This window comes from Eurosta solidaginis, chromosome 2 (genome assembly GCF_040869045.1).
Source record: "Eurosta solidaginis isolate ZX-2024a chromosome 2, ASM4086904v1, whole genome shotgun sequence".
Taxonomy (NCBI): domain Eukaryota; kingdom Metazoa; phylum Arthropoda; class Insecta; order Diptera; family Tephritidae; genus Eurosta; species Eurosta solidaginis.
In genome coordinates this window covers 102,989,454-103,006,645 of record NC_090320.1, presented here as the reverse complement: position 1 = coordinate 103,006,645, position 17,192 = coordinate 102,989,454, and the positions used below count along the sequence as shown (strand labels likewise).

Sequence of the window (17,192 nt, the reverse complement as noted above, 5' to 3'; positions counted from 1 at the left end):
GTTTTCAACGGAAACAACAATGGCAACCCAGATTTTCCCGTTATGCTAACTTAAGCGAGTGCCTGGCAGAAAGAAGTCAACAAACACACTTGTACTTATCCACAATGACGGGGATTATACAGCATATGTATTCAGAAAATGTATTCAAAAAACATCAACCTTTTCTCTACACAATTTGTGCGAATGCGAGCTAAAGTAAACAATTACCATATATACAAACATGCATATTATGTATATTTCATACTCTTTTACTCACTTGTAATTAAATTAGTCAACGATGGTATACCTCCAAATTCCTGTTGCCTGCTTCACCAGAGCAATTCGAAGTCGACGTCGCTGCCAATGCCAATTGCGAATTCCTTCTTATTTCTTAATTTTACTTTAATTAAGTGTAGACAATTTTCAGTCGGCACTAATACACTGATATTTTCTATTATTTTTTGCACAGAAATATCACAATTATAATTTTTTCAATATTTCCGCTGATTATTTGCTGGTGGACGCCATAAATGGCGTTTGTTGCGTCGCTATTTGCAGCTCATTAAATTGTTTAATAGCATATAATATTTATAATTTTTTTCTTTTTCCGTTATCCATTAAATTTTCAATGTGCAACAGCACACTAGTCACGCATTTGAATTTGTATTATTTTTCTATCGTTTTCTTTTTTATTTAATTAAAAAACTACTAGAATTTTCCTTCGCTAGTACGGAAAGCTGAAAACAAATCGCCGACTCGCAGACAATTTTTTTGACTTATTTCAAGGTACATAGCATGTAAGAAAAGGCAAGGATATATGGATCGGACATTGCAGTCAGGCCATCTCATTTTCTCATACTAACCATTGTGGAACAATGTGGGACTTTTTGTTGGCGGTCGCCATTTTCGGTCACTCGATTTTTGCTGGGTTATAATCAAATTTTTATATTTTCTTATCATTTGAGTTTTTGCTTTGCATATGTACATACATTTTTTTTATTTAACTACCGTGTTAATGATCATTAAGTATGATCAATGGATCGTAGGAGAAACGAGAGAATCCATGAAACGAGTTGGTATTAGAAATTTATTTAGATTCTTTGAAATTAATATTTCCTAGTACTGAATTCGGAACACATATTCAAAAACGCGGAAATCTCAATCAAATACCTTATATTTGATTTAATATGATTCATTTCTCTGTCTTAATAATATTTCACCTTTTTAAATATCACGCACTCTTTAGTAAGTTTGTAAGATTCCTTTTGTATATTGTTCCGATTTCATATCGTTCCCCTTATTTACAAATAAATATAGTACGGAAATAAACCATTTATATGTTAAAATACCTTTTGTTAACAGCTAATGACATTATTTAGATATAAATAAAATGGTTTGTTAATTAGTTTCTTATAATGGTCTGAAATCAATTGCTGTTGTTATAGTACGATTACACAAATCAAAACGGCTAGCCAAACATCAGGAATGTTTGGGTTCGTTTTTGTCTCTACCTCGGCTGGTGGTTCGTATTTAACCTGGTACTTCAGAATTTTCTTTCCCTAATTCGTATCCGGCTATCGCTAACATGATGCCGTGCGCAATCTTTGTCCACCACGGCATTTTTAAATTCTCCATTTTACTTATGACCTTGATTACCTTTTTTTCTTATTTAGTTAACATTATAGAAGTTATTATTTAAAAGTCTAACAAAAATTTTGTTCTTAACGGAAAAATTTGTTTAATTTAAAATTTTTTAGCATTTTAAATAATTTATGTTATTTTTTTTTCAATTTACATAATATTTTAAAAATTAATTTCTATGCCATTTTCAATGACAGCGTTAATATCCTTTTTTTCTTTAAAAAAATTTCTTTATATTTTAACATGGTAGCTTTTCAATTGGCTTTATATATTTTTCTCAACTATATACAAGTCCTAGTTTTCTAAAAAAAAACTTCTAACCAAAACCAAAAATTTTTTCTCTTGGTTAAGCGTACGTTAGGCCGCTCAATTTATTCTAACATTTACTTATAAAAATTACGCCAACTTGCTGCCAGTCAGGATTGGGATTGTTGGTGTATCGCCTTTTGAAGCCGAAATGTATATTCCACTCGATTATGCATTCGCTGTCATGCGCGCCTTTTGGATCCGAAATGTCTATTCCACTCAATTATGCATTCGCTGCCATGCGCCCGTTGTTGTAAACTTCTTGTAAAATGGGATCCTTGCATCCTTGCAACCAAATTAAATAGTTTCATTTCAAAAAAATTGATTTAATCCCTTTTAAGGAGTTTGATAATTACTTTTAATTACTTTAGCCTTTCAGGTTTTTAGCAGGATCTGGCAGGATCCTCCTTCAGGTAGATCTAGCGAATTTTGCTTATGAGCAAATTTTCTGCTAAATAATGATCAGGCTGGCAGGGTCGCCATGAAATAAGTAAAATGAAAATAAATTAACGCCGATGTTTAGCATTTGAACTTAATTGACTTTATTGGAGAAATGCATTTCCTTTTATACAAAATTTCCTACTTTACATATACGTAGTTACACTAGTACTTACATACTAAAAAGTTCACGATTTCACAATAAACAATTGCTTGTCAGCATATTATTGTTGTGACCTACATATTGTCAATATAACCCGCACATATGTCGGTTGGTGTGACTAATCGATATATGTGTACGGTCGTAAACAAACTCATGCTGATTTCAAGTGGTTATCTTGGTCAGTAAAATATCAGATCTTGTGTGGTCGATATTCGTGTATGTATGTTTGTATCATTAGGGTGAGGTGCATTCCAGGTACTGTAATAGACCGTATAGATAAGCTCCGACTCTTGCGTACTGACCTGGCCAGAAATATTCAGAGTGCATTTGAAAAATCAGCTCAGCGCTATAATCTGCGTAGCAGATTAAAGAAGTTCCATGTAGGTGACGAAGTATATCGTCGCAACTTTGCTCAAAGCGACAGCTTGAAGAAATTCAACGCCAAACTCCCTCCACTTTTTATCAAATCTTCAATTCTTGCCATAAAAGGAAATAACATGTACAAATTGCGTGACATAATTAAGGGCAAAGTAGGTTGGTATCATGGAAAATATATAAAATAATGTAAGGGTTAAACTTGAAATGCAACTTCCCATAAAAACGCATTTAGTAAAGGCTGCAGATATATTTTCATAATTCCCATCTAACCATCCTCTTCTAAAAATATCACGCCACCTTTGTTTGTGTCTATATAAGACACTGATTTTCGAATATCGGTCTCTTTTGATGGAAAAAGTTTGCCTTAATAAAAAGTCGTTCGGGTCTAAATTCCGCAAGTAAGGCGAAAAGTTTTAATATTTGCTAATCCTTCTTAGAGGTACAGTAATTTGGTTTTCGATACGTTAAATGCGTAAAACCGCAATCTAATTTAAACCATAAGACTTTAAAAGTCAATCAATGTTCGGATTGGGACTCGCAATGAAAGGATTGGGGCTACATCATCGTCAACTTCACCATGGAAAACTCGCAGGCTAGGTTGCAGGAACGAGCTTTTTAATGATATCATAATTGCATTAGTGCCTCATACTTAAGCCCTTTAAAAAAATTCAATAAAGAAAAAATTAAGAAAAAAAAGAGCATATACATAAATGAAGCCAGTCAAGTGTTAGGAGAAATCGAGAAATTCCAAGTTCCTCTTAACTTCCAGTACACGCTTAGTTTTGTCGCGGAAGGAACGGAATATAGTCATAATAGTCTGAAAATTACATAGTTTTATAGACGAAAATCGAGAGAAAAAATAGAAAAATTGCAGTTAAACAAATTTTAGAATACATAATTTTCAGAAAAAAAACAAAACACCGAAAAAGCAATTTTTAACATAAAAAATGTAAAAATTAAATCTTTCGATTAAAGTTGTAAATATATGAACATGCAAACTTCAACAACAAACAACAAGGCCGTGGGCGCTGATGGATTGCCTGCGGAGCTATTCAAGTACGGCGGCGAGGAGTTGGTAAGGCGCATGCAGCAGCTTCTTAGCAAAATATGGGCGGACGAGTGCATGCCCGACGGTTGGAATCTAAGTGTTCTTTGCCCAGTCCACAAGAAGCGGGATACTGCAAAATGCACCAGCTATCGTGGAATCAGCCTTCTTAGTATCGCATATAAGGTTCTTTCAAGTGTATTGTGCGAAAGATTGAAGCCCACCGTGAACCGGCTGATTGGACCTTATCAGTGCAGCTTCAGACCTGGTAAATCTACCACCAGATTTTCACAATGCGCCAAATCTTGGAAAAAACCCGTGAAAAGAGAATCAACACACATCACTTTAAAGCCGCCTTCGACAGAACGAAAAGGAGCTACCTATATACCGCTATGTCTGAATTTGTTTTCCCCGCAAAACTTATACGGCTGTGCGAAATGGCTTTGAGCAACACCATGAGCTCAGTCAGAATTGGGAAGGACCTCTCCGAGCCGTTCGAAACTAAACGAGGTTTCAGACAGAGTGACCCCCTATCGTGCAACTTCTTTAATTTGATGCTGGAGAAAATTATACTAGCTGCAGAACTTAACCGCACCTGAACAATATACTATAAAAGCATGCAATTACGGGCATATGCTGATGTTAGTTCTGCTTACTCCAAACTGGAAAAAGAAGAGGTAAAGATGGGTTTGATGGTGAATGAGGACAAAACGTAGTACCTGCTGTCATCGAGCAAAGAGTCAGCGCATACGCGCCTTGGTAACCACGCTACTGTTGGCAGCCATCATTTCGAAAAAGTAAAAGACTTCGTTTATTTCGGAACCAGCATCAACACTAGCAACAACATCAGCACTGAAATTCAGCGACGAATCAATCTTGCCAATAAATGCTACTTTGGGCTAGGTAGGCAATTGAGAAGTAAAGTCCTCTCTCGGCGAACGAAAATCATACTCTACAAGTCACATATCGTACCCATCCTGCTATATGGGGCAGAAGCATGGACCATGACAACAGTAGATGAAGCGGCTTTGGAAGTCTTCGAGAGAAAAATTCTTCGAAAGATTTATGGACCTCTACGCGTTGGCGGTGGCGAGTACCGGAGAAGATTTAACGATGAGCTGTACGAGCTATACACATCAACATAGTCCAGCGAATTAAAACGCAGCGGCTGCGCTGGCTAGGCCATGTTATGGGAATGAATGATGATGCTCGGAACCCGCCTATGGAAGCAGACGTAGAGGGCGGCCCCCACTTCGGTGGAAGGACCAGGTGGAAAACGATTTAAACTCCCTTGGTGTGACCGATTGGCGCCGGTTGGCGGAGCGAAGGAGCGACTTGCGCGCCTTTTCGGACGGCCATAACCGTTTAGACGGTTAAGCACCAATTAAGTAAGTAAGTAAGTAAACTTCAGTGAAATACATAACTTAAAGAAACAAAGTATATACTTAATATGAAAGAGAGAGAAAAATATAGTATAGGTGACATAATTTTATTAAATTAAATGCGTATCAAAGTTTTCAATGAATTTCCTTTGAATTTAACAAAGAAAATCATAATCTTTTGAGTTTCACGTTTTCATGAAAATTAAAGTAAAAGTCGAGAAATAATATAATTTATTATAATTAAATGTTCAAATTAGAAAAGTAGAGAGTGATATTTTTTTAAGTGATTGGAGAGAGAGTTTCTAATATCTTATTGGCGTTCCAATAAGAACAAGAAAAAAAATCTGATTGCAACTCGAAGCAATCGCAATATCGAATTCTAATTAGAAAATTTACATATGTGCTAAAGTACCATTTTTCAGCAAAGCAGAAACATCATGGAAGGCCTTCATCGAGTTCCTGCAATATCAATGTACGTAAGTTATAAGCAAATTTTAATATTTTCTTATCATTTGGGTCCCTCACTAGGGTAGGCACCTTGTCGTTGGTGTGAGGGCTTAGCCGAACTCCATAGCGCCCGACTATGAGGCGGAGCTGTTTAGGACTGACATCTACGCCGTTTCGCCTCATAGGAGGGCGGCGGGATGTCGGTGACCAAGAACTACCAACCCCCTAATCCAGGGTGTTATGCGGACCGTGCCTATTGGACGATTTGCAGCCAGGGGATAAATTCGGCTGTATTCGAACGGAGCCTTCCCGATACCGGGCCATCTCGGGAAGTATTTATGGCCTTACCGCAGTAAGGGGCGCTGCTGTGGCGGACGGTTCTTTCCCCGTATATAATACTGGACCGCTGAGCCCGCCTTGTCGGGCAGGTGGTCGTACGACCAAGATGAACAACTCATTACCTGAATGTAATAAGGAGGATGTAAAGAGGAGGACTGAGTCGCAATCCAAGGACGACAAATACGAATTAAGCGATGCGTCGGACTCGGGGAGGGAGAATAGTCCTGATTCAATGAACTCCGTGTTGGAGGAGCACACAAATGAAAACGGAGTAGAAGAGTGGAGAAGGGTACGGAGCAGAGGAAGTAAAAGAGCTCTCTCGCAGTACCGTGCAGCACTAAGAATTGTACAACGTTTGGGAGCAGTGGTCGACCCACCAGAAGTGGAGATCGAGCGCTTGGAATGGGCCCATGAAGCGGTAGAAGTAGGTTGAAGGCAGTTCAAAAGGTTTGCTGCGAGAAACCCTCGGTTCTGCAACCGGTACGAGGAGGAAGAAGCGTCGAATGGCAGAATGAAGAGGCAACGTTCGGCAGAAGGCGACAAGCCTGCTTTCAAGAGGCAGAAAGGACCCAGTCCTAGAGCCGCGAGGCAGGGCAGTCGCATAGACAAGACAAGTAGGCCCAAAGCTGTAAGACAGATGGGTTCCAATAGCGAGGTAGCAACTACCTCGAAAGCTGCCAGTCAGAGGGAAGTTCCAACTACGGAAGTAGGAGATAAGCCAAAGGGAGTTAACGCTAAGACTCCGGCTTTCTCGGAGGCGCTAAAGGGAGTTAACGCGAAGACTCCGGTGTTCTCGGAGGTTCCAAAGGGAGATAACACTAAGACTCCTGCTTTTCCCGAGAAGATGAGTGATGTGGCAAAGCAGTCACTGACTGTGGCGCTGGTTGATCGTAGCAGTCCGTTCGGACAAATGACTACTGAAAGGTGGAGATCTGTGGAAAGGGAGCTTATTAGCTTAATGCTTAAGATGAAGCGGGAACAACCAAGTAAGCCCCTTCCAACCTTTGATTCGGGGGATGGTATAATGGTGTGAAGATGATAGCGTGCGACAACATCGCGAGCTTGCGGTGGCTGGAGGAAGTCGTTCCAAACCTCCAAAGGCAAGGCACGAACGCGCGGTTTGAGGTGGTGGATAAAGCGCAAATCCCCACGGTACCAAAAATTAAGGTATGGATACCATGCGTGATGAAGTCGGAGGATACACTGCGACTTCTGCAGAATCAGAATCCGAACATACCGACACAGGATTGGAAGGTACTTACTGTATCTCGGCCTACCGAGGATGGTCAGTTCTACATCTTCCAAATAAACAAGCAGGCGGAGGATATTTTGTACACGCAGCTTGGCAAAATGTCCTTTGGCACTTGCAAAACTTACATGCGACTCAGGAAAAGAAGTCCCGAGGATAAAAATCCTAACACGCTGGAAGTGGGCCAAGTCGAAAAGGACCTCAGAAGCCTAACGGAAAAAAGACAGGTGGAGGTCCCCGACGTCACCACGAACGTGCTAGAAGAGGGCCAACCTCTAAATGGTGCTGTGACTCGCACAGAGGAACACACGGCACAACATTCACGAGGGGCTGAAGGGGGCCTCGAATACTCTAAACCAAAAGGGCAAGAGGAGGACGACGACGTCAAGACGAAGGTGCTGGAGGGGGACAAACAGCCCAATGGTGCTGCGAGTCCTACATATAAACCTCCAACACAGTAAAGTTGCGTCGAGCGAACTCCTCCTAACCCTTGAGGAGGGTTCGTTTGACGTGGCGCTGATCCAGGAGCCGTGGCTCTCATTGGGAGGAAAGGTTTCTGGACTTAGCGCGCGCGGGTTTGGCGCGCGCGGAAGGACGGGTGCGAGCTGTAGTAATAGTAAGGAAACAGCTGCATTCATATATGCTGCCTAATTACACCACCGAGGATCTCGTAGCGGTGGCCGATGAGCAAAAGAATAAGCAGGCATTTATCCTGGCGTCCTGCTACATGGCCTATGCTGCGGAGCTTCCACCGATGGAGTGCAAAAGGCTAGTACAGGAGGAAGGGCGCAAATGGCGGTTGGTCATAGGCGCAGATGTAAATGCGCACCGCAATGCGTGGGGAGGAGCAGATACGAACGAGAGAGGCGAATCTCTATTTTGTTACATCCTGCAAACCAATTTGCAGATAGCCAACAGGGGAAATGTTCCTACATACATTGGTATAACATCCAGCAATGTTCTGGATATTACATTGAGCTCCGAGCGTGATATATCAAGGTATGATTGGATCGTTCTCGGTAGACCATCCTTCTCCGACCATGCGTATATAAGCTTCAGCATCCCACTAAAGAGGGTAGAGAAGGGAGGAACTTTTAGAAACCCTAACGCAACGAATTGGACTAAATTCCAGAAACATGTAGAAACGAAACTGGGACAACCCAAAGAGGTTGCTAATGTAGAGGAACTGGAGGAGTCGAATGAATTCCTAACAAGGACGCTTATGACTGCGTATAACTAATCTTGCCCTCTAAGAGGAAAAGCAAAGCCGCCATGGTGGAGCAATGAGCTGAGTCTTCTAAGAAGACAGGTAAAAGAAATGTTTAAACTCGCAAAGACCGCGGAAAGCGAAGCGTGTCGGGACGAGTACAGGGATCTACTGAGGATCTACAAGCGTGAAATTACCAGGGCGAAGAGAAACTCATGGAAAAGTTTCTGTACGGACATAGAGTGCTCCAGTGAAACAGCACGGTTGAAAAAAGTCTTAGGAAAAGGAAACATAGTCCAGGGACTAATAAAGAAAGAGAACAGGGAATGGTCACGTGATAGTGAGGAATCCCTTGAGGTGCTTCTCGATACACATTTCCCATCGGGAGACGGTTTAGAAGAACCAGCAGACATCACTCACACTTCGATCACGGAGCTAGTGGTGCCGGGCTTGGTGACCGATACCAAGATCGAGTGGGCAGTGAAGACGTTTTCTAAGTTTAAATCGCCGGGCCCAGTTGGTATATTCCCGGCCATGCTACAAGTCTCAAGTAGGGCGGTCGTGGAATGGCTTAAAATAATATTCGATGGGTGCATAAGACTGAATCATGTACCGCACTCTTGGAGAACTGCTCGTGTAGATTTTCTACCAAAGGCGGGGAAGATCGGTCCCGTGTATCCCAAAGACTATAGACCCATTAGCTTAACATCATTTCTGCTCAAAACCTTTGAGAGGCTGATAGATGTGTACATAAAGTCCAACGTGGATGAGAAGCTGCTCTCCACAACACAGCATGCGTACACCAAAGGCAAGTCGGTAGACACCGCATTGCATAGGGTGGTAATAAGCATAGAGAAATCCCTGGAATATAAGGAGTATGCTCTAGGAGTCTTCTTGGACATTGCCGGGGCTTTCAATAATGTTGCAAAATGGGCGATTATGGATGGTCTTAATTACATTAAAGTACATCCTGCCTTAATCAGATGGATCGGCTGCATGTTAAATTGCAGAAAGATTACATCACAATGGGGATTGTACGAGGCCACGAAATCAGTGGACAGGGGCACGCCGCAGGGAGGGGTGCTATCACCTCTGCTGTGGACACTGGTCATCAACCAACTGCTCAGGCAATTCGATGAGGGACCCGTAAAACTTACGGCTTACGCAGATGACGTTGCAATTGTCATAAGTGGAAAATGCCTTCCAACGATTAGTTCTTTGATGGATCGGGCGCTTCGGGATATTCATACCTGGGCATCTAATGTCGGGCTGAAAGTCAATGCGGAGAAGACGGATATGGTCTTGTTTACAAAGAGGTACAAGGTCCCAAATTGGACCAGGCCTAAGTTAGGAGCGGTGACCTTACAGGAGAAACCTTGCACAAAATATCTAGGAATCATCCTAGACAGTAAGCTGTCATGGAAGCTCAACGTGGAGGAGAGGGTCAAGAAGGCCTCAACGGCACTCTCTGCATGTAAAAGAATGCTGGGGTGTACGTGGGGCCTATCGCCCTCTCTTTCTCATTGGGTTTTTACAGCGATTGTAAGCCCTATTCTATACTATGGAGTTCTTGTTTGGTGGAAAGCCACACAAAAAACAACATACCTCAAAAAATTAGAGGGGGTATGCAGACTATCGATGCTTTGCATTACGGGATCCCTGAAAACAACCCCGACGGCTGCACTGTATGCCATTCTGCACATTCCACCTGTAGACCTGGTAGCAAAGAACAAAGCGTTAACGACCGCAACCAGGCTCGATGCTTCGGGGCAGCTTGAGCGCCGACCATATGGCCATAGTAGTATAGCGTCCTCAGTCACAAGACGAACAGACTACATGATTCCCTACCTGCACTTTGAGGGAGATCTTAGGGCCACAATAGAGGTGGACGGTTGGCGCAAGGGTGCGCAAATGGCGGACGAGGCGATACATGTGTACACCGATGGTTCCAAAATAGTGGAAGGAGTAGGGTCTGCGGTATACTGCGCTGATCCGGAATTAAGCAGATCCTACAGGCTGCCGGATTACTGTAGCGTTTTCCAAGCGGAAATATTAGCCGTAACCAAAGCAGTAGAAACCCTGGAAGAGAATAGCTTAAGCTGCAACCGTGTTAACTTTTATATTGACAGTCAAGCAGCAATTAAGGCAATAATCTCGCATAGCACAGCATCTAAATGCGTGTTAGAGTGTAAGCAGTCTCTTGAGAGAATCGGGGCAGGGAGAAGCATACATCTATATTGGGTCCCAGGGCATATGGGAATAGATGGGAATGAAAAAGCGGACGAATTAGCTAAAAATGGCGCATCCCTTGAAGCTTGCTCCGTAGACGTCCCAATTAGATTGGGCGAGATTAAGCGAAGGCGAGAGGTGCACATGATCGACCAAGCAGAAAAGGCGTGGGTTCAAGCGCGGGGCTGTAAAGTGTCGAAGATTATGTGTAGGTCTTACAACCTTAGACTAACACAGTTGCTTCTATCATTAAAAAGAGAGGACTGTAGACTCATGACGGGTATTCTGACTGGACACTGCCTTCTGGCGTCACATGCCTTTAAATTAGGCTTGGTCAGTGATAGCAGGTGTAGGAAGTGCGGGTTGGAGGAGGAAACGATCGAGCACGTTCTGTGCTCATGCTCTGCACTTGCCAGGCTAAGACTCCAGCTATTAGGAGTGATACAGCTGTCAGATCTAGAAGCAGCAAGTGGCTTAAGTCCTAGGAAGCTTTTAGTATTTGCCAAGAGGACGGAGTTATTTTATAACACAGGTCCTGGTTTTTGATAGGGTTTTTCAGTTTGGTCGTTAAAACAAACTTCTGGTAACACTACGAACTCAGTCAGTCTATGTGAGGTCCTCATGGACCGGCCAGTTCAACCTACCTACCTATCATTTGGGTTTTTGCTTTGCATATGTGCATATATGTTTTTTATTTAACTACCGTGATCATTAAGTAGGATCAATGGATCGTAGGAGAAACGAGATAATACATGAAACGAGCTGGTATTAGAAATTTATTTAGATTCTTTGAGATTAATATTTACTAATACTGAATTCGTGACACTCATTCAAAAGAGCGGAAATCTCAATCAAATACCTTATACTTGATTTAATATGATTCATTTCTCTGTCTTAATAATATTTCACGTTTTTAAATATCACGCACTCTTTAGTAAGTTTGTAATATTCCTTTTTGTATATTGTTCCGATTTCATATCGTTCCCCGTATGTAAAAATAAATTTAATATCTACGGAAATAAACCATTCATATGTTAAAATACCTTTTGTTAACAGCTAATGACATTATTTAGATATAAATAAAATGGTTTGTTAATTAGTTTCTTATAATGGTCTGAAATCAATTGCTGTTGTTATTATATACATCTGAGAAGTCATGGAGGGAGGGTTAAGAGCGGTAAGTTATAGGCAGTAGAACCGCGTGGCAAGACGTCTTTTTTTTTGAGAAATATAGTATAACAGCTGTTATATAAATTTCGCAAAAAAAGCAAAAAAAAATAAAATTTCGAAATGTAGATTTTCGAACTTTGAAAGCCGATATCTATTTTTTGGAGGCTAACTTAGAAAAACGGAGATGTACTTTCTCTACTTGAGCCTCAATCTCTACAAAAAGTGGGCTTGGTCCAATACCCAGCCGGCTGTTGCACAGTGTAATTGGAATCTAGTGCACATCAACAATGTTAACAACCTGCAGTCTGACCGGAACCGTATACTTCCACGCAGTATAGTTTTATTAGTTAGGCACGAGTTGATTAGAATCTAGTGCATTCCAAGTCCGCAAGTCATGTTTTTTTTTTTATACATACCGATGGCATACTACCTGCCGTATTCCGACGGCATGCTGGTTGGAATCTGTTGCATTCTAACAGCAAGTCGATCGGAATTCTGAGCGGAGTCTGACACATTCCGCCAGTAGCACTGTTAACACAACCATAAACTGTAGATTCTAGTTGAAAATTTCAATTATCATCATTTATCTTTTTGCAGGGTGGAGTCCAGCATAGGAGCTCCGGTATATAAAACTTATATGAAGCTTACAGTTACTAATGTTAGCAGTGGCGATGATGGTATTTATAAATGTGTTGCCAAAAATCCCCGAGGTGAAACTGATGGTGTTATTCGATTGTACGGTGAGCACAGATTGATACTCTTCTTGCTACATGTATATATACGATACCTATGTATCTTAACAAGACTGGAAGTAAGTATTCTGTAGAAAACAATAGAGATTCCACAGACCGAATTTTTCCAAAGTGTTACGGGAACTTGTTTGACGACCAAACAGAAAAATCAAATTTGCACCAGAGCGTATGTTATAAAATAACCACATCCTCTTGCCAAATGCAAGAAATTTTATGGGACCCTGCTTATCGCGATTCGATATCTGACAACTCGGCCTTGAACTCGTGAGCGCAGGATATGAACGAAGAATATGCTCAACAGTTTTTTCCTGCAGCCTGCATTTCCATCTGCTTTGACTAAAGAGGCTTTGTTTATGACATGTGAAGTCCATCGCAAGCCTTAAGTTTTCTTTCTTCAGAGTTATAAGCAGTAAATACTCACTTGGTCTCTCTTCGCTACACTCTTCACTTCTTTCTTGAATAAAAAGAGTTTATAGGTTTTTTTTTAAAACGTTATAAATGTTTTAATTTTTACTTTCTTCTACAATTATTCACCTTGCACTTTACAAGTTAACTTTATAAAAAAAAAATGACTTTTGGTCTTCCAATATAAATAATAATTTTCAAATAGTTTACTTTCCTCAAAGTTGGTATAGAAAAAGATAGTCGAAATATGTGTAAATAAATATATCCACGAGCGCGTCCGCGATTGCCGGCTAATATTTCAAGACTAACGATTGGAAAAATTGTTGATGCGCCTCTTCGTTGGCGCCTTCCACTCGCCGCGCACGGTTGCGCATAGGCATTTCGCACGACGCCGTCTAAATGGTGATGGAGGCGGCTTAAACATCCTGATAGGCCTCCAGGGAGGTGCTTGAAAGCACCTTCTGCAGTTCCTGCAAGGCGCGGATGGTAGTATCTAGGGCGCTACTGGTCGTATTGCGCCGTTTGCAGACCTTGTGGGGTGCGCGCGATTGTGTGCTTCGTCGTCCTTGCGACTTTGGGGGTTGCCGCTGTTTTATTCGGAGTGTGCCCCTTTTGGACCCTACAGGGGCAGGTGGGTTTCTTCTTCGATTTTGGCTTGGGTTTTGGCTTCCCCGACCCTTGGGTGTTTTTTTCGTACTGGGGCTATTTGCTGCCCACTTCGAACTTTCGGCCCTTCATATAGGAGGGTGTGGTGTGCCAGACCACAAATTTTACAAGTCCCTCTGGAGTCGCATTCCACCGTTGTGTGCATGATGGCTAGACAATTAAAACAATAGCCCTGTGAGCTGGCTACGGTTACACGCTGCGGTGGCCGCATCGGCTTAAAGGCCGGGCAGAACCGCAGCGCGTGATAACGGTGGCAGAGCCGACTGCTGTAGGCAGTTGTCGGTCTCTGCCGTGGGAGCCAGTGGGTATGCTGGTCGAGATGACATGATGGTGTCGTCCTGAAAGTACAACAGCAGACAGAGAAACGAGAAGTAGTTGGATACAGTGGATGATAAACAGATATTTAATACGGAAAGTTAGATATACAAGGAAAGCGTATATAAGTTATAGCGCTGTGCGCGAAGAGTATTCCATTGGAAGAAAGCACAGTTTTACTAAGGGGCGCATAACAAGCCCTTTTTGGGTGCGAACCTCTACTGCCCGAATATCGTTGTCAGGGCCTAGGCGAACGTTCTCGATTCGTCCCAGACGCCACCCGGTGGTCGAGAGCGAATCTTCTTTGATTGCGACGAGGTCCCCTGGTTGAGGATTTCGCTGTGGCGTTTGCCATATATAACGCTTCTGAAGGTCCTTCAGATAAACCGCTCTCCAGCGTCGACTGAATTGGTTATGAAGTGATTTGAGTTTTTCCCATCGATTTATCCAGGAGATGTCTTCCGCGTTTGGCTCAGGAATGGCTAATAGCGGAGCACCTCGGATGAAGTGACCCGGAGTAAGCGCTGTGAAGTCAGCTGGGTCCTGAGATAGTGAGGTTAGAGGCCTCGAGTTAAGAACTGCTGCAATACGCACCAACAGCATCGTGATTCTTCGAAGGTAAACTTGTGGAATGTAGCGGTTTTTTTGAAGTGGGTTTTAAAACTTCCCACAGGATTCCCACAGGCCCATATGAGGGGCAGTGGGCACCCCAGCGGGTTAGGGGATCAAAATATACCCGCGGTAGGTATGCCTGTCGTAAGAGGCGACTAAAATACCAGATTCAAGGGGCTGTGTAGCGCAACCTTTCAGGTTGCCAGCGCAATATATAGCTTCTCCAAACCCAATTGTCAACCTCACCTATCCGCGGCGAATCCTGTTTCACTAACAGACGAGGCTCTGGCGACCCCAAGCTCCTCATGGAACTTGGAGGTAGGGAGGGAGGGAATGGCCTGAAGGTTTAATGTGGCCACATAAATCGTTCCCGAGATGGTCGGGCTAGCACCTTAATGGTGCTATGGCACCGGAGCGTACCGGATTTGTATCCGGCAAAGGACCATCACATCGATAACACTCCCCAAAGCCTTCGGGGAGCAACCTTATCGCTACAACAACAACAACAACAACAGGGGCAGTGGGTGGAACATACTGCCCGTTTATTCCCTGGGGGCATATTTCTGGACAATGTCCGTGGGGCATTGGTTAAGAAATTTAACGAAGCTGCGTTCAAGTGTGCGCTGAGCGCCAGTGAACGCTTAACCATTGTCGTTCATCATTTTTGAGGGATAGCCTCGTCTACCGACGAATCGGGAGAATGCTTCTCTAAAAGCTTCTGTGGTAATGTCCGAGCATAGTTCGAGGTGTACTGTCTTTGTGGAAAAACAGAAGAATACAGCCAAGTACCCTTTTATGATAGTGGTTGACCTCAGAACCGATGCTTTTATTTGGAATGGACCTGCAAATTCTTCTCCTGTTGTGGAAAAGGGGAGTGAAGAATTGCATCGCACAGGCGGTAGCACTGCCATTGTTTGCGTGCGCGTTTTCTGTTTGAAAAGTGTGCACGATTTGCATTGATAAATGTATTTCTGAATAAGAGGCTTTAGTTTTGGTACGTAGTATTCTTGCCTCACCATTTGGAGCATTAACCGTATTTCTGCATGAAGGAGCAGGCAGTGCAAAAACTTTAGATACAACTAGTCTTGAATCCGTAGGAAGGATTAGTGAATGCTTCTCGTTGTATTGTAATGTAGAATGTTCCAATCTTCCACCGATACGTAGGAGGCCGTCTCCATAGAGGAACGGGTTAAGGGCCGGAAGGGAACTATTTTTGCTAATTGGCATTTTGTTTTGTAGGGCGCTCTTTTCCGCCCCGAAATGGCGAGATTGTGCCATTGCCATAACCCGCGTCTTCGGTCCAACTCTTTGTGGGTCAGATGTGGATTATATGTTGTTACCACCCATTTGGATTTGTTGCAGGCCTTGTTCACGAAGCGGAACACGTATGCAATCACACGGAGAGATCGATAGTATGATGAGAAACGTTGAAAAATATCGTCCGCTTCCTCAAGTGCGTGATATGCTTCGACCTTGCGTTTCTCGCGTGGAGAAGCGCTACCTGCTTTCGACTTTGGCCATGCCGAAATGTGGCAAGAAAGCCAATGTGGTCTCTGCCACCAAAGTGATGAGCCTATCATGCGGCTTGCAATCACGTGTGCCAAGATCAGCAGGGTTGTCTTGGCTAGATACATGACGCCAGGTTCCTCTAGGAAGATATTCTCCAATTTGAGAAGTACGGTTGGCCACATAAGTCTTCCAGGTCGATGGAGATTTTTCTAGCCAAGCTAGTACAATTTCAAAATCTGACCATAAGAATGTGTTGCATGCTTGTAAATTGAGCTGTTTTCGAACAGTTGAAGACAGTTTGGTGACTAGGACTACACCACATAGCTCTAAGCGGGGTAGGCTTACAGTTTTTATATGGGCAACTTTGCCTTTCGCAGCCATAAGAGAAGATTTTGTTTGGTTGCCCACATGTGTGGGGATGTAAATCTTTGCGCAATATGCTTTTTCCGAGGCAACACAGAACCCGTGGATTTGGGTGTCTTACCCTGAAACGACATTAACCCGTGATCTTGGCTTCGATCATAACTGGCGACAGCCATCCTTCCGGGTCAAAAAGTTCAGCAACGGAAGATAAAATTTGTCGCTTAGTGACCGCATTTTAGGTGTGTTCCGGCAGAATGGTTGTCCGTGAGTGCGTTCCATTGAATACCAAGAGTTTGGTATTGAAAGCGCTCTCAAATTTCAAGAAGTTGAAATCTAGAAGATCCTCCTTCGGAAACTGTTCTAATATGGCCGGGTTATTAGCCGTTAATTTCTTTAACATGAAACCAGCTGATTTAAGGGCTTTTATCATTTGAACGAGTGAGTCAGTGGCGTTATCGATGGTGTGACTTCCTGATAAGATGTCATCGACATACGCTTGCGTCTTGAGAATTGTTGCAGCCAAAGGGAATTTCGCTTCCGTGTCATCGGGCAGTTGATGCAACGTCCGAACAGCGAGATATGGTGCAGAATTGACGC

General features: G+C 42.8%; 1 protein-coding gene across 7 annotated transcripts in view; it reads left to right on the top strand.

Annotated features, from left to right (window-relative positions):
• The window catches only part of LOC137240117 (neurotrimin-like), a 2,444,277-nt gene that overhangs the window by 1,873,645 nt on the left and 553,440 nt on the right, over positions 1-17,192 (top strand). For all 7 annotated transcript variants that reach the window (XM_067766054.1, XM_067766050.1, XM_067766051.1 and 4 more), the window contains one exon: positions 12,571-12,713. In XM_067766054.1, the coding sequence (XP_067622155.1) occupies positions 12,571-12,713 (143 nt within the window). The remainder of the gene's footprint in view (positions 1-12,570; positions 12,714-17,192) is intronic.